The sequence below is a fragment of the Tachyglossus aculeatus genome, chromosome X4 (assembly GCF_015852505.1).
Source record: "Tachyglossus aculeatus isolate mTacAcu1 chromosome X4, mTacAcu1.pri, whole genome shotgun sequence".
NCBI lineage: Eukaryota > Metazoa > Chordata > Mammalia > Monotremata > Tachyglossidae > Tachyglossus > Tachyglossus aculeatus.
The window spans coordinates 50,258,107-50,280,768 of record NC_052098.1 but is presented as its reverse complement, the minus strand read 5'-3'; the positions used below and the strand labels follow the sequence as shown (position 1 = coordinate 50,280,768).

At 42.4% G+C, this 22,662-nt stretch overlaps 1 protein-coding gene across 2 annotated transcripts in view; it reads left to right on the top strand.

Annotated features, from left to right (window-relative positions):
* The window catches only part of ABCA1 (ATP binding cassette subfamily A member 1), a 115,108-nt gene that overhangs the window by 66,898 nt on the left and 25,548 nt on the right, over positions 1 to 22,662 (top strand). For both annotated transcript variants that reach the window (XR_005456595.1, XM_038769501.1), the window contains exons 14-32: positions 1,162 to 1,384; positions 2,449 to 2,670; positions 3,896 to 4,100; positions 4,747 to 4,860; positions 5,990 to 6,161; positions 6,693 to 6,824; positions 7,402 to 7,541; positions 8,546 to 8,683; positions 9,275 to 9,495; positions 11,053 to 11,125; positions 11,612 to 11,814; positions 12,361 to 12,409; positions 12,689 to 12,805; positions 15,033 to 15,181; positions 16,708 to 16,832; positions 17,893 to 17,991; positions 19,067 to 19,256; positions 21,405 to 21,499; positions 22,131 to 22,163. Coding sequence is in view for 1 of the 2 variants with exons in the window: in XM_038769501.1 (XP_038625429.1) it covers positions 1,162 to 1,384; positions 2,449 to 2,670; positions 3,896 to 4,100; positions 4,747 to 4,860; positions 5,990 to 6,161; positions 6,693 to 6,824; positions 7,402 to 7,541; positions 8,546 to 8,683; positions 9,275 to 9,495; positions 11,053 to 11,125; positions 11,612 to 11,814; positions 12,361 to 12,409; positions 12,689 to 12,805; positions 15,033 to 15,181; positions 16,708 to 16,832; positions 17,893 to 17,991; positions 19,067 to 19,256; positions 21,405 to 21,499; positions 22,131 to 22,163 (2,700 nt within the window). In the remaining variant the exon portion in view is untranslated. The remainder of the gene's footprint in view (positions 1 to 1,161; positions 1,385 to 2,448; positions 2,671 to 3,895; positions 4,101 to 4,746; positions 4,861 to 5,989; positions 6,162 to 6,692; positions 6,825 to 7,401; positions 7,542 to 8,545; positions 8,684 to 9,274; positions 9,496 to 11,052; positions 11,126 to 11,611; positions 11,815 to 12,360; positions 12,410 to 12,688; positions 12,806 to 15,032; positions 15,182 to 16,707; positions 16,833 to 17,892; positions 17,992 to 19,066; positions 19,257 to 21,404; positions 21,500 to 22,130; positions 22,164 to 22,662) is intronic.

Sequence of the window (22,662 nt, the reverse complement as noted above, 5' to 3'; positions counted from 1 at the left end):
AGCGGTCTTTCCTTAGCCCTTCCCAATCCCAAAACTTCTAATCAGAAATCAAATGACTTTTTCAGTTTCACACCAATCGTATCTCAGTATTGTTTTATAAGTGGTGCTATTAAAAATGAGGATTAGCGTTGTTAATTTGGAATTTCTATCCAATGTGAAATCACACAGACATTTTAGTATATCAAAATTTGCATTTCATGTTTATATTTGTAGAATGATTAAGGTAAAAGAGCAAAACAAAAATAAAAAAAAAGTTGCATTGAAAGATCAAATGCTTGGCAAGTCTTCTAAATATTTTAGATGGAAATTCTGGTTACAGTTCCCTGGTAAGCATTATGTTATTTGGCCAATACAAAAGAGTAACTGAAAATAAAGTGCATTCTAATGTCTAGCATCCCAACTGTAGAATGGCATGATTTGGTGTGGGGAAAGGAGGGCTAAATGCCTAGGCCCTAAAAGTCAGAGGGGCAGTATATTCTGTCACTGGAAGGAGGGAAAATAAATTACATACCTCTAGATTTTTTGAAAAGAGGAAACAAGTAGTTGATGATATAACCATTTGTAAAAACAAGACCCATTTATGAAATACTGGGCATAAATAAAACAATGGACAACCGAGGGTTGCCACTCTGGGAATTGCAAATCTGAATTTCATGGATTGGTGTTCAGGGGAATAGGAGTAGAGTCACTAAAGCAGCTATTTAGTAAATAGTGTCCTGAAAGAGCTAATCAATTTCTGTAGGGCTTCATTTATCATCAGAGAATAACCCACTCTCAATTTTAGTTCCTTTTCTTTTAATCAAAGAATACAAATCCTCAGTTCTCTATTACAGCATTGCCATAGCTCCTGTAGACCTGGATTCTGCTTAAGCCATTCTAAAAGAGTCATGTTTGAGCTGGAGAAGAAGAGATACTTAAAAGGATAGCATTTACAAAATATTATTCTTTCAAGGCAATGTGTCACTACGGGAAAGTATTTCCTCTCCTCTGACGCTTACATTGCTGCTGAGACACTCTGATATAAGGAGCCTGTCATTTGTATTTCCCCAGCTCCCTACACTGGGGTATTGCTACATGAAAATGCTTCTTACACACATGCGCACACACTGATACATCACTTCTCTTTCATTTTTTCCCTGTCTGCTTCCTGGGGACCTGCAGATTCCTGCGTGTGATGAGCCGTTCAATGCCTCTTTTTATGACCCTGGCTTGGATCTACTCTGTGGCTGTGATCATTAAGGGGATCGTGTATGAGAAGGAAGCCCGACTGAAAGAGACCATGAGGATCATGGGTTTGGACAATGGCATCCTCTGGTTTAGTTGGTTCATTAGCAGTCTCATCCCACTTCTCATGAGTGCAGGCCTGCTGGTGCTGATATTGAAGGTGAGGCTGCTCCGTCCCCCAAGCTGTACATTGCCAGTCATTGGTACAGCCATCTTGTCTCTTCCTTTAGACTGTGAGCTCATCATGGGCAGGGAACGTATTGGCTAATTCTGCAGGACTGGACTCTCCTGAGCGCTTAATACAGTGCTCTGTGCATAGTAAGTGCTCAATAAATACCATTGATTGATTCCTTTCTGCCCACATCACTGGAAGGATGGGGGGCTTCCTGGGGCAACCTGAGGGTGGAGATTCTTAGGAATGGTTTGGGAGAAAATTGAGAGTACATCATGTTCTAAGGAATGAGGTAGACCAAATTAAGGATAACCCAAGGAGAAGAGACTTTTGTTTTGACACGTCAGAAATGCTTGATTTGTATGCTTTCATTTCTCTAATTTTCCATAAGTTTCCACTTTGAGCAATTTACCTACAGGGAAGAATTCATGAGAACCATGAGGAACCCAAGATTTACTTTTTATGGTATTTGTTAAGCGCGTACTATGTGTCAAGCACTGTTCTAAGCACTGGGGTAGATACAATTAATCAAGTTGGACACAGTCCCTGCCCTGCATGGAACTCGCCGTCTAAGATTTCAAGGAAGCATTGCATCCTTGGGAAAGATGTATGGGTCACAACCTGAAAACTGTAGGCAGAATTAAAGTGATTGATTAGCTCAGTGAGGGGAGAAAGTGTGGTATGTTTGTTCTCTTAAACAGAAGAACCAATAATTATAATGATAGGTACTCAGGATTGGTCTAGCACAAGATCAAGTTGGACATGGAGCTCACAGTGAAGGGGGAGGAAGCGCAGGTATTTTAGACCCTATTTACAGATGAGGAATTTGAGGCAAAGAGAGAAGTTAAGTGACTTGCCCAAGGTCACACAGCAGGACTCTCTTTCCACTAGGCCAGGCTACCACCCCAAGAACTGTGTCTAACATGGAACCAAATGAGGCAGTGAAGCCATATAGTTGATCAAAGACACCAAACGAGGTGCTTTTATAACTCTGTATTATGTAATGTGCCTTTGTTTGATAGAACTTGTTTTGTTGATCTGGTTCCCTCCAGATAGGAAACTTGCTGCCCTACAGTGACCCCAGCGTGGTATTTCTCTTCCTCTCGGTTTTTGCCGTGGTGACCATCCTGCAGTGCTTCTTGATCAGCACGCTGTTCTCCAGAGCTAACTTGGCTGCAGCCTGTGGAGGGATTATCTACTTCACACTCTACCTTCCCTATGTCTTGTGTGTTGCCTGGCAGGACTATGTGGACTTCTCACTTAAGATCTTTGCTGTGAGTAATTGCAGGAGGGCATGACAGTTGAACCTGGATGTGAATGGCTCTCTTCATACTTAGCAGCGACGTTACTGGCAGCGAGTTGATCCGTGGGCTTCAGTTGTAGCAGAAAAAAACAATATAGGACCATCTGCCCTATTTTTGCTCAAAATGCCCCTCTCTTTTCTTGAATGCTGCACATCAGGCTGCTCTGTCAGCTGCAGTTGTCTCCCAACATTTAGCTGTGATGACTCATTATTCCTGGTATTTGATACTTGATGAGCAATAACAAACTGCCAAATGCCATCCTGAACACAGAATGAGAACAATCTCTGTCTGTCCGATGACCATTTCAGTTTTATCTGTTCATTTTCCCCAGGATAATGGATAGGCATTTTAGCTAGGAGTAAAATGACTGTACCAAATATATACTGGTTTACAGGGTGAGATGACTGCAGACAAGCAATGATGGTTGTTTTTGTCTTTCATCAGCCAGAGCTGCCTGGAGATCTTTCCATCTCCTTGATTTTGATTAAGCTGTCCTTCGCCATAAGCCAAATGTTATTAAGAGGTTTAGGCCTTTGATCATTTGTGTGTTGGTGAAGCTTGTGGAGACCTTTAAACTCTGTTCCCCAAAGGGCAGAATCCTGGCCTCTCCTCAGCATTCCCCATTCCCGTCTTAATCTCCTGAAAAGGATCTTGGAGCTATTCTTTATGTGTAGGATTCCTGGTTTGCAGAATCCAAATGTTGCAATTCAGACTGTCTTGTAAAAAGAGCAAGGAACTAACTAATACCCTACCCGGTCCCCTAGGGGCCCCTGGAGTAACCCTATTGCGAATGGTAACATTGGAGACCTGGGCGAATGTGGATGTATGTATAGATAAGAATGAAGCCAGCCTGGGTTTATGTTTAAAACCAAAGGTCAAGGCTGCTAGGGGCAAGTATACTTTCTGAGTGTTTGTCATGGCTGGAAATGGTAATTCAGGTTGCCCTCCACAAAGTGACAAATCATCCCAGCCCACAAATTGAGAAAATAAGAATAGTCTCAAACCCTACTTTTGATGGATTAAAATGAGGCAGCTTCCACCTGGGTCATAAGGAAACATGGAAGGTGGGATTTTTATTTCCTTCAGAGGATCATTGGATTTTCCCAATTCAGACTTGGGGACGCTCCAAGTTTGGTAATAGTGATGTGAAAGGAAACTGATGTGCCTTTTTGGGGGCTGGGGCTTTCTTTCACAGAGCTTGCTATCTCCAGTAGCATTTGGATTTGGCTGTGAATATTTTGCCCTCTTTGAGGAGCAAGGCATCGGCGTGCAGTGGGACAATGTCTTTGAGAGCCCTCTGGAGGAAGATGGCTTCAACCTCACCACGTCAATCTCGATGATGCTGTTTGATACCTTCCTGTATGGGGTGATGACCTGGTACATTGAAGCTGTTTTCCCAGGTATAACTTTCCAGACCTTTCCCTACCACTCCATCCGGCATTGTTTGGCCTCAGAAAAATCTCTGACTGAGAGATTCATCATGTTCCCGGAGATCATGCTTCCCTCCCCGACCAGGAGATTCTGGGGCTCCTTGTATACCAGAAATCTGAGGCTTTTAGTTTTCACTGAGGCCAGTAATTACACTTCAAATTAACAGATGAGGAAAATGGCATCTGCCAGAGCAGGACTTCCCAACAGATATTCTGGAGGTGAAAAGCAATAGAGATTTACGATCTGAGCCCAGCATCGTGAGGTAGTAACTTGGATTTATAAACTTATCTCTGCCTTTTTTCTATTGGGGGAATCTTAAGTGGAACACTTCATCACTCTGTGCCACAGCTTCCACTGCTGCAAAGTAGGATGAATAACATTGCTCCCTTGCCTACCTCCCAGAAATGTAGTGAGGGTACACATGTGGGAAGGACTGTTACCATTGTGGCTGAGTTTCCTCATTTAGTTGTGTGTATTTCTGTGCTCCAGGCCCAGATAGCTTGAGGGGAGCAGCAGGAGAGAGAGTCTTGGACTCAGAAGTAGTCCTCAGTAGTAGTAGGCCTCAGAATTACTTGAACAGAATTGAGTTAAGCTCATGATGCCTGTTGCTTCCAGGCCAATATGGAATTCCCAGGCCCTGGTATTTCCCTTTCACCAAGTCCTACTGGTTTGGAGAGGAGAGTGATGTCAAGAGCCACCCTGGTTCCAGTCGAAAAGGAGCATCTGAAAGTAAGCTTGTGGGCAGGGAACATGTCTGCTAATTCTGTTGTATTGTGCTCTCCCAAGCATTTACTGCAGTGCTCTGCACATTATAACTGCTCAGTAAATACCATTGATTGATTGATTGATCAACCCTGTTTTCCTAATTGGAAGCAGTGTGGATAGAGTGCAGGTCTGGGAGTCGGAAGGACCTGGGTTTTAATCCTGCCTCTGCTACTTGTTTGCTGTGTGACTTTGGACAAGTCACTTCATGTGTAAAATGGGGATTAAGATTGTGAGCCCCATGTGGTGCAGGGACTGTGTCCAACCAGATTACCTAGAATCTGCCCCAGTGCTTAGTCTGGCACATAGTAAGCACAAATGCCATCATTATTATTATTATCACCAATGGAGTCCTTCAACCCAAGATCCATACTGGCAAGAAATAAAGCCATGGTCAACTAGTGAGCACCAATATCCTTTCCTCCTCCAAATATTGTACACCATTTATATCATCTTCTCCTATGTTGGCCCTATTGAGGTACCCACTTTATAATGCCATGTCATGGAATATCCCTGGGATAGGTTGTTTGGAATTCTACTTCACATTTCCTCTCTTCCTCTCCTTCCTAGCTGTCGAGAAGGGTTACAGTTTTGTTTGTTCCTTTGTCCTTTAGTCTGGTAGGCAGAACAAGCATGGATATTAAGAGCTCTGCACCTTATTTCATAGCTCCCTTTACTGCAGAGTGTGTGTGTGTGTGTGTGTGTGTGTGTGTGTGTGTGTGTGTGTGTGTGTGAGAGAGAGAGAGAGAGAGAGAGAGAGAGAGAAAATGTAAATGTATGCAGTGAAGTACCAGTTGTGTATGCTCTTGTTGCTAAGGCCCAGCCTGCTTGTCTTGAGATGAAGATACCACAAAAAAAGCCCTTCTGGTGAATCTAAAATGCAACAGAATAAAGATCACTGGAAAGCAATTTAGTCTTGCTCATCCTCACTTTAGGAGAGGGTAGCAACAGCATATTGTTTGCCATCCCTTCTCAGGGATGAGATGATAAACCTGAGGTGACTGCAATGGACAGCACAAGAGGATCTAAAAATGCCTGAAACCATAGTGCTTAATTTGTCTTGAACATTACTTTTTTTTTTACTTCCTACTCACAGTCTGCATGGAAGAGGAGCCCAGTCACCTGAAGCTGGGGGTTTCCATTCAGAATCTGGTGAAGGTTTACCGTGATGGCAAGAAGGTGGCTGTAGATGGACTTGCACTGAATTTCTATGAAGGGCAGATCACCTCTTTCCTGGGACATAATGGAGCTGGAAAAACCACTACCATGTGAGGAAATAACATTTTTTGTACCCTTCCAAAGAGTTTCTGTAGTTCAGTTTGGAATCCATGCCTTGGAGTGTTTAAGGGTATGTATGCGCAAGTGTTGCTTGAGCTCATGGAGTGCATGAGTGAGGACTTTTTACATATAAGTATAAAAAAGAGTCTGGGGGCATTTTGAATGCATTGAATTTGCTTTCATATTGGCTGTAGAACTTCCAAAGCTTATGAGGAAGTCCTGAAATTGTTTTTTTAGAAGTTTGGTTGGTGTCCAAGCCTTGTCAGAAGAAGGAAACAATTCTTTGAAACAGGAGAAATATTTTCAGAGGGAAGAATTTGTTTCCAGTATATAGATCTTCAAATAGGAGAGATTTCCTTCTCATATCAGATGACTGATTTCTTTTTGAGCTGGAAAGCACACTTTTAAGGGCAACTCCAAGATGGCTGTCATTTTTACTTTGTGGGGTACTACATCCTTTCCATGAAGTTAACAATGTATTGTTTTAGAATTCACTGACTGTGTGTTTCTTTTGTGCACAGGTCCATCTTGACGGGCTTATTTCCTCCTACCTCAGGCACTGCGTATATCCTGGGTAAAGATATACGTTCTGAACTCAGTACCATCAGGCAGAACTTAGGTGTTTGTCCTCAGCATAATGTCTTATTTGACATGTGAGTAACCACTGGTTTCTACTGGGTTCCGTGTGTGTGTGTCTGTGTGTGTGTCTGGAGGGGGATAGTCAATGGGAATGCTACCCACTTCACAGGTCCTGAGTGGCTTGGATTTTGTCAGGGGGCATGAGGGGGCCTGTCTCTCCATTTATTTCTCTTGTCCCCATGACTTTCCTGGCAGATCCATTGGTGAGAGATGGAATACTATCATGGATTAGGAACAGCTTCATTTTGAAGCAAATCTAAGTGGTGTCACTAGGGTTCTATTCCAAATTACATTTTCCTCTTGTTACCCAAGTGCAGGATGGCTGTATTCTTTCAAATGATTCACTGTTCTTTCCGTATGAGGCTGTCTTGATGCTCAGTTTTTAGTGACCAAAAAGGCTAGAATTTTTTATTCTCCACTGAAGACAACAGGCAGTTTTCTTTTGTGACTAATGGACAATAAATCCTAGAGCTTAGAACAGTGCTTTGCACATAGTAAGCACTTAATAAATGCCACTATTATTATTATTATTATTCAAAACCCTTGAATGGTTCCCTGCCCACTCTAATTGGTCATTTTCCTGTTGCTCAGGCTGACAGTGGAGGAACACATCTGGTTCTATGCCCGATTAAAAGGGCTGTCTGAAGAGAATGTCAAAGCGGAGATGCAGCAGATGGTATTGGATGTCGACTTACCGCACAAATTGAAAACCAAAACAAGTCAGTTGTCTGGTAAGTTCAAATGTTAGCTTCTTTTCTATCCCTCACCGTCCCGCTTTCCATATGAGAGCAAACCAATTCTGAGAGGAGAAAGTGAAGTCTCTCGGATCCTTGCATTTTTTTATGGTATCTGTTAGAGAAGCAGCATGGCTCAGTGGAAAGAGCACGGGCTTGGGAGTCAGAGGTCATGGGTTTGAATCCCACATGCCACATGCCTGCTGTGTGACACTGGGCAAGTAACCTCTCTGAGCCTCAGTTACCTCATCTGTAAAATGGGGATTAAGACTGTGAGGCCCATGTGGGACAACTTGATCACCTTGTATTCCCCCCCAATGCTTAGAACAGTACTTTTCACATAGTAAGTGCTTAACAAATGCCATTATTATTATTAGTATTATTATTTATTATTATTAAACACTTGGTAGGTGTCAAGCACTGTTCTAAGCACTAGAGTAGGTATAAATTAATTAGGAGAGACACAGTCCCCATCCTGCATGGAGTTCACAGTCTAAGTAGGAGGAAGAAGAGGTATTTAATACCCAATTTACAGTTGAGGAAACTGAGGCACAGAAGTTTAGTGACTTTCCCAAGGTCACACAACAAGCAAGTGGCAGAGCCAGGATTAGAATACAGGTCCTCTACTCCCAGGCTCATGCTCTTTCCTCTAGGGCTTGCTGCTTCTCCATTGGTTTATAAAGAGAGTAAGGCCAAGAACAATGCAAAGAAAATAAGTGATTCGTAAAAATGAATGTGGAACCAATCATTAGTTTTCTTAGAGCCTGCAGTTCCAGGCTGCAGGTAGCAATTGGGAGCATCAATGTTGATGCCAGTGGGAGAGAGAGGGTACAGGGGCATGCATGAGTAAAAGGGCATGTGTGGGTGCATAGTTTAAAAAGGCTTCCATATATTTAGAAATAAGGCCATGTCCTGTTACTATCCTCTCCTGCCCCCAACTTGGGTTTGCCTTAGCTCAGCATTCCATAATGAGTGCTGAAGTCTGTGATTCTACTTTACAGGTGGCATGCAGAGAAAGCTATCAGTTGCCTTGGCCTTTGTTGGTGGATCAAAGGTTGTTATTTTAGATGAACCAACAGCTGGGGTTGACCCTTACTCTCGAAGAAGAATATGGGAACTGCTGTTGAAATATCGACAAGGTATTTACTTTTTCTATTTCTAGGTATATGTGAAGCAGCAGCCCGTCCTCACTAATCACATAATCATACATTAGATTAATTCACCATTTCTCAGGGGACAATGCAAGTCTTCTATTTTGAGGGATCAGTTGTCTGATCCTCGGTATTAAGCCAGAGAGGGTGATTTAGAAGGTAATCACCTAAGAACCTTGTAATGTAGAAGTACTGATTTGAGTTAGGACAGGAAAGAGAAGACAGAGACAGATGGGGGAGAGAGACCAACAGGGGGACAGACAGAGAGACAGATGGAGAGAGAGAGACAGATGGGGAGAGAGGTACATATGGGGAGAGAAAGAGACCTACAGGGGGAGAGAGAGAGAGAGAGAAAGAGGCAGACAGAGAAGAAAGAAATACAACCTGGAAATTTGCATTCGGAGTTGAGGCAACATATCCCTAAACTAAGCTGGAAGCTAAGTTTCCATCTAGTGCCCAGGCTTGAAATCTTCCACTATTCATGTCTTCATTTCTCTACTACACCCGCCATGATCTCACAGCAGTAGTTCACGGTAATTGAAAAGCATTACCATTTGCCCTTCTGTTTGTGCTCTGCAGGTCGTACGATCATACTTTCCACGCATCACATGGATGAAGCCGACATCTTGGGAGATAGAATTGCCATCATTTCTCATGGAAAATTGTGCTGCATTGGCTCTTCCTTGTTTTTGAAGAATCAGCTTGGGACAGGGTACTATCTGACCCTTGTCAAGAAAGATGCGGACTCATCCCTGAGTTCATGTCGAAACAGCAGTAGTACAGTGTCTTATCTGAAAAAGGTGAAGATTCTCACATTCTGTGACAATGCCTAGGGCCTGAGGAATAGGAATCCTGGAACCCAATTCCTAGCTTTGCTGCTGCCTCACTGGGAGCTGAGAGGCCTTGCCTAATAATCATTAATAATATTTATGGTACTTGTTAAGTGCTGTTCTAAGCACTGGGATAGATACAGGTTATTCAGGTTGGACACAGTCCCTGTCCAACATGGGGCTTGCAGTCTCAATCCCTATTTTACAGATGAGGTAACTGAGGCACAGTGAAGTGACTTGCTCAAGGTCATACAGCAGTCAAATGTTGAAACCATGATCTACAGACTCCCAGACCCATGCTCCATCCGCTATGCCATGCTGCTTCTCAGTGTTCAGTTTGTCGTGGAAAAGAGGAAATCTAATAAAACTGGAAAGCAGCAACACTGCACCACTCTCAGTGATAGAACAATTTTCTCATGGGGGAAATGTGGGCATGAGAAAGGTATGAAGTGCAGAAGTTTTAAGATGCCCAGTTGCCGCTCCATAATAATACTATCACTCAACAGTATTTATTGAGTGCTTACTGTGTGCAGAGCACTTTACTAAGCACTAGGGAGAGTACAGTGTAACCGAGTTGGTAGACACATTCCTTGCCCACAAGGAGCTTCCAGTCTAGAGTGGGGAGATGGACATTAAAATCAATTTTGGATATATGCATAAGGGCTGTGGGGCTGAGGGTGGGGTGAATAAAAAATACAAATCCAAGTGCAAGGGTGGTGCAGAATCTGAGGCTCCTTACTGGCACCAAGGGCCTTGCCAAACTAGGGGCCCAGTTTGACTTCCTCCTGGGACTGAAAGGTCAGGGTCTCTCCCTGAAGGAATGGGCACTCTTGGACAGGTCCAAGGGCCGTGTCTTGCTCAGCCCCAGCATCAGTTTAAGCTCCACTTATCCCACTTGTGGCTCAGTCCTATTCATTTTAAAACAGATTGAAACTCACGGTGTACTTACTTCACAGAAGAATTTTGTGACGGAAGTTCGACCTATCCTGGTCAAATGAAACAATTTTGGCTAGCATTCAAGAGGACATGATGATTTCTTAGATTGTGAACCCCTTAGATTGTGAGCCCCTGGAGGGCCAAGGATGTTGTTTAGCCAACTCTGTTGTGTTGCTTTTTCCACTAGGCCATGCAATATCCTGGTGGCCCCACCTTTTTAAAATAAAGCTAGGAAGGAAAAATGAACATAAACCCATAATATTTTAAAATTAATCTTCAATCTTCTCTCTCTCCCTCTCTCTCCCTCTCTCTCCCTCCCCACCCACCCACCCCCCCACCGTCGATCTCTCAATCTACCTCTGCTTGTCTGGCTCTCTGTGGCTGTATAAAAATCCTCTAGTGGCTTTAGGTGGTCATCATGGGTGCTTTTGAGAAACACAGTTTTAGTTCAACATCTTAACCCCCTGAAGGATTTTGAATACTTTGCGAAAGGAAGAGAGTGTTATTCATCACCAGAGAGTGAGATATGATTCTTCCATCTCATGTATTTCTGGATATTAATGTAATCCTTACTTTTTCCTTTGTCATCAGGAGGACAGTGTTTCTCAAAGCAGCTCTGATGCTGGCTTGGGCAGCGATCATGAAAGTGACACACTGACAATAGGTAAGAACTAAAGGGATTTCGTAGCCTGCTGGCCACTTGTTTACCCTTAGTGAGGCCTTAGATTCCACCATTTGGACCTGGATCCTTATCTTTTTGTGAGTTAGGGTGATGATGAACTATGAGACTCCCTTGAAAGTCTTCCTAGAAGGTGCTGGCTGTATCGTTTGGTGAAAATTAGTCCTCAAACAAATAAGGCAGTCAAGACCAAATATCTGCCCTCAAAAATAAGTTAGAGGAGTCTATTCTGGGTGTATGATTTCTGAGAATAAGCAGGTCGGTTTTCTTCAGCAGTCATTTTCGTGGAGGTCTCAGTTGCATACCCAGAGATAGGGAGAAGGCTGCTTCCCTTAGCCTCATTTTGAGGAATTGGTGATGAGGTATCATTTTCCATTGAGCTAGTCAAATGGGAGAAGGCTTCGACTTCTGATCCCTTGCTGATCAGAGAGTAGCCACAGAGGGTTTTGTGTTGTACTCTTGTTTCTGTAGACGTTTCTGTCATCTCCAACCTGATCATGAAGCATGTTTCCGAGGCCCGGCTGGTGGAGGACATTGGGCATGAGTTAACCTACATGCTACCGTACGAAGCTGCTAAAGAGGGCGCGTTTGTGGAGCTCTTCCATGAAATCGATGATCGACTCTCAGACCTTGGCATTTCCAGTTATGGCATCTCTGAAACCACATTGGAAGAAGTATGTAGGCCAGCTGATGTTCCCCTGACTGTATAAATAAGACAGAGCAAATAATTCCAAAGTCCAAGGCAAAAATGAGTTTGTTTATTTTGGAGCTGCTCCAGTCCTCAGTTCACAGATCCCTATCACCCGGGAAGAATTATCTGACATGAAGGTTGGGTTTGGAGGAGACATGAGTAAATGTAGTAGGAAAGGGTAAACATTAAGATAGTTCACATGTAGGGTTTGGAACTATTCAACTGACAGGCGACACCTTTCAGTCTAACTTCGAAGTCTGTATTCAGTAGGCCCAGGAAAAGGTCTTTTAGCGGGATGTCTTTGCAGATTTGAAGTGTCTCTCTGCAACAGGGCTTCACCACTTCGTTTAGAAATGGCTTTGGAAATGTTTCTTAGCTGGAGGGATCTCACTCTTAGGAATACTTGTTTTTCCCCTACTTTCCAAATAGTTCTGCAGTGTGGTTAATAATACACCATGTCCAGCTCCTTTTCTGTTAAATGTCTAACGTAACATCCTCTACAAAGTAGTTCCCAATTTCTGTTTTTCAGATATTTCTTAAAGTGGCTGAGGATAATGGAGTAGATGCAGAAACCTCAGGTAACTGCTCTTAGTCTGAATGCACTTCCTTTGGTGTATTGTTGCTTGTGATTTAATTGTCAATCTATTCATCAATCGAGGGTATTTATCGAGCACTTACTGTGTGTAGAGCACTGCACTAAGCTCAGGTTTTTCAAGTTGCTCAATCACTTCGCCAGACTCGGTATTTGGAGTTAACTACAGACCAGGAGAGCTCCTTTATGGACTCTTTATGGACTCTTTATGTCCTTTATGGACATATCTATGAGAGGAAACTAATCTTTCCACTTAAAATTTCAGATGGCACTTTGCCTGCAAGGAGGAACAGACGGGCCTTTGGGGATCGTCAGAGCTGCCTGCGTCCGTTTACCGAGGACGATGCGTCCGTTGACCCAAATGACTCTGATGTTGATCCAGGTCAGCTTAAACATTGTCTGAAAGCATACTTCTCTCTAAATTGCTTTACATAATATTTTGCCAATGTGGCCTTGTTGGTGTGGCACCTTTTACATAGAAAAAGAGACACTGTATGGATAGAAGAAAAGTAGGTAAAATTTTTATAATCATTGGTATTTATTGAGCACTTACTGCATGCCGGGCACTGTACTAAGCACTTGAATCTGTTCCCTGAACACTGTACACAATAGGCATTCAATAAATCATTCGATCAATGGCATTTATTGAGTACTGTGGAGTGCTAGATACTGCACTGACCACACAAGGGAATTCAACATTAGCAAGACATGTAAAAATTGGGATTTTATTTTTCCAGCATTGTGCATTTCAGTGGTACACGCTGTGGGAATCTAAAGGGGTCTGAAGTACTCAATTTCTCTTTAAGGTGGACAGTATCTATCAGCACTATCTTCTGCCAATGAGTACCACATTTATTTCTGAGACCACTTACAGGAAAGACATGCAGTCATTCTTAAGACATTCCATCATCATCTTCTACATTAAGGGAGGATTGCCAAAGAAAATGGTGATTTAGACAAGCCCCTTTTGGATTTGGAGGGAGGGAGGACAGGAGGAAGGGAGAGAGAGAGAGTTATGGTTACTCACCATGTAGTATTATATTAACTTATTAGTGGCAGTGCCTTCTTACAACTTGCTCACACAAAAGTGGATCATTTCACATAATCTGCACAGTGAATCAAATGGAGTTGCTCACATGTTAAGGGCACAGATATTTTCCCATTCCTTTCTAATAATAGTAGTAAAGGTATTTGTTGAAGCCTGCTGAGTGCAAATGCACTGTACTAAGCACTTGGGAAAGTAAAAAAAAGCATTAGACGTGGTTCCTGCCCACACTCTAACAGGGGAGATGGATGTGAAAATATTTATGAATGGAGTAATGAGGAATAAATTGACTGTGCAACCGATCTTACATGAGTACATAAGTACCAAAGGAGAGGATAAATTAATATAGAAGTGATTGGTGAGTTGATGTGACTTGGATTTGGGGAAGGCTTGTTGAAAGAAGTAGGATTTTAGGAGGGCTTTAAAGATGAGGAGAGATATGTTCTGTTGGAATAGGAGGATAGTCCCGAGTTGGTGAAACAGAGTGAGGGAGGGGAGAGAGTAGGCGGAATTAAGAGCAAGGTATGGCTGGAGGGTTGGTAAATATCAGTTGCAACCTCAGTACAACTAGACAATTCCAGTAGTTGAAAAAGGTTAATCAGTCTATTCCAAAAGGTTTCTACTTCTGTTATCTTTAGCCCCAAAGCAAGCTGATTCTTTTCTTTTTTTATGGTATTTGTTAAGCACTTACTGTATGCCAGGCACTCTACTAAGCACTGGGGTAGATACATGCTAATCAGGTTGGACACAGTCCATGTCCCACATGAGGCTCACAATCTCAATCCCCATTTTGCAGATGAGGTAACCGAGGTACAGAGACGTTAAGTGTTGTGCCCAAGGACACGAAATAGACAAGTGGCCGAGCTGGGATTAAAACCCAGTTCCTGTCCTGACTTTTTATGTGAATTTTCTCCTTGATATAGAATCCTAGAGTAGGTAAGAATTTCCGGTCTTGTGAGGAACAGGATGGAGACTCAGTCAGGAGAATAATGATAACAATAGTGTTCATTTTGTAGATGAGGAAACTGAGGTTATGTGATCTAACTTGTACTTCCCAAGCACTTAGTACAGTGCTCTGCACACAGTAAGCACTCAATAAATACAATTGAATGAGTGAATGAATCTAACTAGGGTCACACAACAGTCAGAGTTGGGTCTACTGTTATTTTCAGAAATGCCTCCTGAGTTTGATAGAGTGAATGTGACCACTGAGTCTCTTTTTAAATGATTCAGCCTAGCATTTACTAGTAAGCCACTCAATATTGAAGACAGATTAGGGCTGAAAGGCTTTAGGTGCCAGTGGGAATGAGGAATTTTGCATTCTAGGGCAATGTAAATGGTGTGTTGGTATGTTGCTATATTTTACATTTTTGACTATTTTCAGTGGCACAATTTGCCATCAAGAGTGTTTACTCAAGAAGATCCAGTTTGTTATGCTTCCGATAAATATCAGACCCTGCTTACTTGAGATAAGGATAAATGAAAGCCACAGGGACAGATGAAAGGGAAAAGAAGATGATGTTGGGATAGTATCTGGGCTGAATAGTAGTGCCTTTTTCTGCAGAATCCAGAGAGACAGACCTCCTCAGTGGGATGGATGGCAAAGGCTCCTACCAGGTGAAGGGCTGGAAACTCACCAGACAGCAATTTGTAGCCCTTCTGTGGAAGAGGCTGTTGATTGCCAGACGCAGCAGAAAAGGATTCTTTGCTCAGGTGAGAAGCACTGTTTTTGTATGGTTTTTTTTTTAAGCACTTACTATTGTGTCAACCACTATTCTAAGTGCTGGGGTAGACAGGTTTATCAGGTTGGATACAGTCCCTTTCCTAGATAGGGCTCACAATCAAAGTTGGGGGAAGGAGGATTGAATCCCCATTTTACAGTTGAGGAAACTGAGGCACAGAGCAGTTAAATGACTTGCCCCAGGTCACAGAGCAAGCAACTGGCAGAGCTGGGATTAGAACCCAAGTCCTTAGACACTCTCCCCAGGCTTGTTCTCTTTCCACTAGTCCATGCTGCTCTTCACATTAGTTCTATCCAGGACCCCTAGACAGTGCTGCAGGGAATCCTGCTGAAGAGTTTTTTTCAGGCTGGTCAAAAGATTACCTAACAGAAAAGTGTTCAACAGTAATAATAATATATTGACAATAATATATTGCTAATAATATGTTGTAAATAATAATATATTGTTAATATAATTAACAGTCATCATCATTTTTATCAAAGAGACTTCCCAGACCAGCTGGGATGCCTGGACTCAGGAAACAGCAATTTCACTGCCCTCGGAAATGCCCAGAATGAACTCATTTCCTCAGGGAAACGCAAGGAAGGCCATAGCCCAGAGGGGTCATGCAGAACCAAATTGATTTTGACTTTTCAAGGAGACAAATCAGCAAGTCAGTGGTGTCCAGTTCCTCTTATGTGAACCAGAAAAAAGAGGAAATCCCCCTAAAGAATTTGAGGCCTGCAGACAAAAATTGAACTGTACACCTGAGTTTTCTGAAAGTTGATGAGGTACAAAGTATTTCAAGACCAGTTTGAAGATCCAGATCAAAGAATTAAAATTTTAATCAGCAGGCAACTCCCAAAGGCTAGTTGTGCCACTCTGTAGATGGTATTGTTTCAACTAAAAACCTAACCACAGGATAAAGGGGTAAGGGGGGGAATGAGGTATCTCAATCAATCAGTGGTATTTATTGAGCACTTACTATGTGCAGAGCACTTTACTGTGCCCTTGGGAGAGTACAATTGAACAGTTAGTAAACCTGTTCCTTTGACCATAACAAGCTTACAGTCTAGGGGTGGGGAGACAGATATCAATGTGAATAAATAATTTATAATATATATAATTTATAATGTATAATTTAAAGATATGCATATATGTGGTATGGGGTTGTGGGTGGGGCGAATATCAAATTCAGGGTTCAGCATCAGAAGCAAATTCGTTGTAACATAGTTTAAAAAGCCTTTTCTGTCCAGCAGCCAGGTTTAGTGCTCCTGAGTCAGATAAAACAGCATATACCAAGACCTCTGGCTTTGCGCAGCTGTTAATGAGACTGCAGAGAGCGCCTGCTCCTTCACAAACAGTCACACACTTGCTCTGTCATGTTATCTTGATCCTGTTTTCTAGAGTGTTTACAGTGAGCAGCTGGCTGCTGCGCTTTGGCTGGGCTCAGAGGTCCAGTCCTCGTGTGTAGCTGCTAAAAGACGTTTCCTCCTTTGTCTCTCCCAAATGTATCAGATTGTCTTGCCAGCGGTTTTCGTCTGTATCGCCCTCATGTTCAGCTTGATTGTGCCTCCCTTTGGCAAGTACCCCAGCCTGGAACTGCAGCCGTGGATGTACAACGAGCAGTACACATTTGTCAGGTATGTTCTCCCTGCCCCACAGAACCAGGAACGCAAGTGAGTGAAAACGATGGATTCGGTTCCTGTGGTAAGGGAGAGTGGAGGAGCAGCATGGCATAGTGGATAGAGCCACTTGTCTGCTTTGTGTGACATTGGGCAATTCACGTCACATCTCTGGGCCTCGTTGACCTCATCTGTAAAATGGGGATTGAGACTGTGAGCCCCACGTGGGACAGGGACAGTGTCCAACCTGGTTTGCTTGTATCCACCCCAATTCTTAATACAGTGCCTGGCACATAGTAGGCACTTAAATACCATAATCATCATCATCATTAGTATTATTAAGACCACCTGCAAATGTTTACAAATCCATCACAGTGCCCTGAAAAAGAAAAGGAAAGAAAAAAGTACGGAAACCTCACCAACCTTCAAATGAGGAATACATTGAGTTCCTGTTATTTAGCCACTGTGGAAATGTGTATGAATATCAGTGAAGAATATATGGGGAGTAGTGGGATATGGGAAGAATTAAATAAATCTGCCTCTCTACCTTTCGCAGTGGGGAGATGGGTTGGGCAACTACATCAATCAGTGGTATTTATTGAGCACTTACTGAGTGTAGAGCACTGTACTAAGTGCTTGGGAAAGTACAGTATAAGAGTTGATAGACACCTTCCTTGCCCACAACGAACTCTGTCCTAACTATCCTGCCTGGCCACAGCTGGGTAGCCAACTTAGATGATTTAGTTTTTAAATAATTCATTTACTTAGTCGTGCTTTTCTCATCAATTTGATAAATTTGATAGCAATCACTTGGCCATAATTCCAAATTTCAGTATTTATTTATGGAGGCAGAGTACCATCATAAGTTGCTAGTGGCATTTTAGAATTTTCAGCAGTTTTATCTCCAAGAACAAGGAAAGGATTAACTGCAGGAGCGTATATTTTTGAATTGAAAATGACATTTCCATTATCTTCTCCTGAAACCATGCTTATTCACCTGCCCGTCAAGTTGCCTCCGGGTTTGAAGAACTCTAGGTTATCCCATTTCCCTGACAATCTGTCTCTGGTATACCCATAGCAATGATGCTCCAGGAGATGCAAATACTCAGAAGCTCTTGAATGCTCTTACCAATGACCCTGGCTTTGGAACCCGTTGTATGGAAGGAAGCTCAATTCCGTAAGTACAGTCCAGATAGTTACATTGGAAATTGGCATTTTAAAGTGCGATAAATTCCCCCTGCCTATGGTTTTCATGGCTGTTAATCTTCGTATGTGCTCCTTATGTATCAGATGACCGACTCATCATCTCTAGCACTGTTTCAAGTTCTATTTGCTCCCATTATTGAAACAACTTTACAACTAAAATAGCACTATCAATATGCAAATTAAGGAGAAAATGTATTATGCAGGCTTTTGGATTTCTCAGAAGCAAGACACTATCCAAGCATTATTATTGCAAGCTCTGGTTTTGCAATATTAATGTTTTATAGACAATACTTCTGTGTGATGCCTGATCAAAGAGGCTTTTATATTGCAAAGAGTAGCATCATGCTGTAGTAACTTTCATTTTGCAGGTAGCAAGTCCTTGTCAACACAACCTTGAAAATATAGTCCACCCTTTTTTATGAAAATGCATTTATTCCTTTTTAGCATAAATATGTGAATGTTTTGGGGCAATAGTTTGCTATCAACATTTGCTCTCCCTTTTAGAATAAAATAGGAATAATGACCTTTCCAAGCCCAAACTGATTCTGGTTGGCCCATTTCAAGCCTCATGTAGCCATGCACTAAAGTCAGCAGGTGACCTTAGCATTACTGTAGACCCACTTCTGGTGAAATCTTGTCAGGGCATCTTTTTCCCATTCCTGTCCCTGAAACATGGTTAATTCTTTAGACAGGCAGTGTTCTCTGGGCTTCTCTTCATGACAGCCAGAAATGAATTTAATTAAATGGAAAGAGGTGTTATAAGGGGGATTTCTACTCTTCTCTTGTTGAAGGTTTTAACACACCCCGCTTTAGGTGTCTTCATGACAGCCAGAAATGAATTTAATTAAATGGAAAGAGGTGTTATAAGGGGGATTTCTACTCTTCTCTTGTTGAAGGTTTTAACACACCCCGCTTTAGGTGGATATAAGTTCCTAAGCAGGCCTGCAATCTGCCTGGGCTTCAGTGCCATTTTGTTTCAAAGACCCATAGAAAGGTCATATCCATTTTAGATGGTATTCATTGGCTTTGCTCTTCATCTTCCACAGAGATGCACCCTGCTTAGTCAGTGAAGATCAATGGACCACAGCTGCTGTGCCTGAGACCGTCATGGACATCTTCCTGAAAGGGAACTGGACAATGGAGAACCCATCCCCTGCCTGCGAGTGTAGTAATGATAAAATTAAGAAAATGTTGCCTGTGTGCCCTGCAGGAGCTGGGGGACTGCCTCCTCCTCAAGTAAGTCAAGATACCAAGCGTATTTATTGAGCACTTACTGTGCACAGAGCACTGTACTAAGTGCTTGGGAGAGGACAATACAGCAGAGTTGGTAGACCCGTTCCCTGCCCACAATGAGTTTACAGAGCATTTACTATGTACAGAGCACTGTACTGAGTGCTTGGGATAGTACAATATAGCAATAAACAATCAAGAGTCTACAGTCTGGCAGGGTCTGGGGGGACAGATATGCTGTGCTAGGGGGGTTCAGGGCTTTGTTTAGTTTTTAAGCAGGGAAGGTCCCTGAAAAAAATACTGTCAAATTTTTTTCCAGCTTTGTTAGGAATTTTCAAGTTTCTATGGTTTCCCCAAAAACATTCTGTGGAATGTATGTGGTCTGAATCCAGTGAACTGACACATTAGTGCTTTTCTCCCAAACCCATATTTTAGCAATGGCCTGAGTTGGAATGAGCTTGTTTTGGAAGCCAAGGAAAATATTTGATGCAGTTTGATTTTCATGTGCTTCAATCATTCAGTGCCTTGGTACCTTCTTGCTCTTAAAATGCTTTCTCTATACTAAGTTGTTCATCACAGTCTGCATTTCACAGCTTCTATTATCTGGACATCCAAACTGCTAGCCTTTGCTAGCAGTGGTGGGACTGGTTAAATTCCTTCTAAAGCTCTAATCCTTTAAAATGTCTCTATATGTTGCCAACTTGTACTTCCCAAGCGCTTAGTACAGTGCTCTGCACACAGTAAGCACTCAATAAATACAATTGATTTAAAATGACTCAGAGGGTGCTGCTGCTTCTCTGGTGTCTAATCTGTATTGAGTACTTACTGTGAGCCAAGCACTGATCCAAACACTTGGGAGAGTGCAATATACTGGAGTTGGTAGACTTGTTCCCTGCACATAAGGAGTGTTCAGTCTGCGGCTGGGGGGAAACGGACATTAAAATAAATTACGTATCTGTATATTGCATCACAAAATATAAGCTTTAGTTCAGTGTGTAGGAATGAAATTATTTGGACCTTGCCCAGGCCCCTGCATTTTGCAATGCTACCCTTGTTTGGTGGTGCCTAGAAAGAACAACAATCTAGAAAAACTAAATGACATCTGCTGTTTATGATTTAAACATCTGAGCTTTAAGGTAAAGTAATCTGAGTTTTGAAAGGATTATACAACAGGCGAATAATAAAAACTCCATTATCTAGACTCTGCAAATTCAGAGCATGCAGGGTTACCTGAGCAGGCTCAATTTAGTAATCAGCGGCTACGCAGACTGGATTCATCTCAGGTCAACACTCCAACTCTTGGGAGGACTTGAGATTGAGTCCCTGGAGTCTGTCCCAAGTTCAGGACATTGACACCACAAGAGCCCAGGTCTAAGCAGTCCCCATTATTGGAGAAGCAGTCAGGTGCAATTCAGCCCAGCTGATCCTCTGATAATTGCAGGTAAAATACAGTCAGTCAGAATATTTAGGTATCCAGTCCGGCTCTGCTCTAGTCATGCTGAACAATTGGATTTTTACATTTGTAGACTTAAGGGCCATCATCTCTCTCACAAGTGGCTAGCCTAATTTGTTTTGTTAAGCACATCCTATGTGTCAAACACTGTTCTAAGCCCTGGGGTAGGTTCAAGTCAATTAGGTCAGACACAGTCCCTGTCCTGCATGGGGCTGACAGTCTGAAGTAGGAGGGAGAACAGCTATTAAATCCCCGTTTTACAGTTGAGGAAACTGAGGCACAGATATGTAAAGTGACTTGTCCAAGGTCACACAACAGACAAGTGGCAGAGCCAGGATTAGAACCAGGTCCCTCTGACTCCCAAGCCCATGCTCTAACCATTAGACAGCTGTGTTTCAGTTCTTCCAGAGCTTTTGCATTCTGGCTTGGCCATGGAATTCAGAGGCAGGAGCTGGGGTAGAGAAATGCGCAGCGCTTCCAAATTCTTACCCAATCACGGAGCCAGCACTTAGTGTTTTACCAGAACCATGTTCCGGACCATTTCGGCTTGACTGTTACATTGTTCTTTCAATTACAAGTGACCCCACAGCTCACAGCTCTACTTCATGATAACATGTATATTTGTATACAGTAGTGTTCAATTTGCATTCTATAATAGCCTGTCAGTAATGGGTTTATATTTACTTTCTGTGTGATGACAGAGAAAACAACATACAGCAGACATCCTCCAGAACCTGACTGGAAGAAACATTTCAGATTATTTGGTGAAGACCTATGTCCAGATTATTGCCAAAAGGTGCATATTTTATATACTTTGAATTTTGTTTTGCCAGGAATTTGGGGGAAGGGAATTAAACCCTTTAACTGTGGAATGATAGGTTGCCTTAGCAGCCATCAGAGATGTCACACTGAAGGAGAATAGATGATGTATGCCACTGTGTTCTTCCTATTGGCCTTGGTACCTCTTGGCCGGAGTTTCCAAATAGATAAGAACTGAATCCTCAATTGGATCTAAAAGAGGGGGTTTAAAAAATAAGCTCAAACTCCCTTCCACTTTTGAAGTATTTGTTTGTAAATCTGGTATTCTTTGGTAATGACTGCTTCATCCCTGCAATAAGACTGTAAAAATGCAGCTTTATTTTCATTCCTGGGGCCACCTTAGACGTGCGAGAATATCAAAAGTTCTGATGCTAAGGAAATGATTGATACAGGGCTCGTTGGATTCTCTTCTTTGTAGTGCCCTCTCCGATCCCCTCCCCACAATTCTCTCCCATGAGAAAGGTCCTGCCTTGCTTGTACCATGTTTTGCAGTTTGCTTTCTTCTCAATATTAGAATCAAGTATATTGCTTGCTATTAATCAGTCAATGGTATTTATTGAGACACGATGAATTATTAGATTCCTTTTCTTCTGTTTTGGATTTTGCAGTTTAAAGAACAAGATCTGGGTAAATGAATTTAGGTAAGTGAATTTTCTTTTCTGCCCTATCACTGAACTTTCTTTCGTCTCATTCACCCCATAGTTGCAGATCTCTCAAAGTCCCTTCATCATGATGGGGAAAGCGGGTGTGGGGCTCTGTTGACTTGAGGATAATCCACACTTGCCACGTAAAAGTGTGCATTGCATTCCTAATCATACCCATAAAGGCAAGTGCAGTGTAAAGATCATTTACAGATAGGGTAGTCAGGGAAGCAGCTTGGCCTAGTGGAAAGATCACAGGTCTGGGTGTCAGAGGACCTGGGTTCTAATCCCAGCTCTGCCACTTACCTGCTATGTGACCTTCAGCAAGCTCCTTCTTGGTTTGGGAACGTAACGCCTTCCCAACCAGAACAATGGCCTTGTGACATTAATTCTTTTGCTTTTCTAGTTTTTCTAATGCATTAGTTATAGTGTTTCTTAAGTGCTTTCTACGTGCCTAGCACTGTACAGAGAACTGGGATAGATACAAGGTAACCGTTCA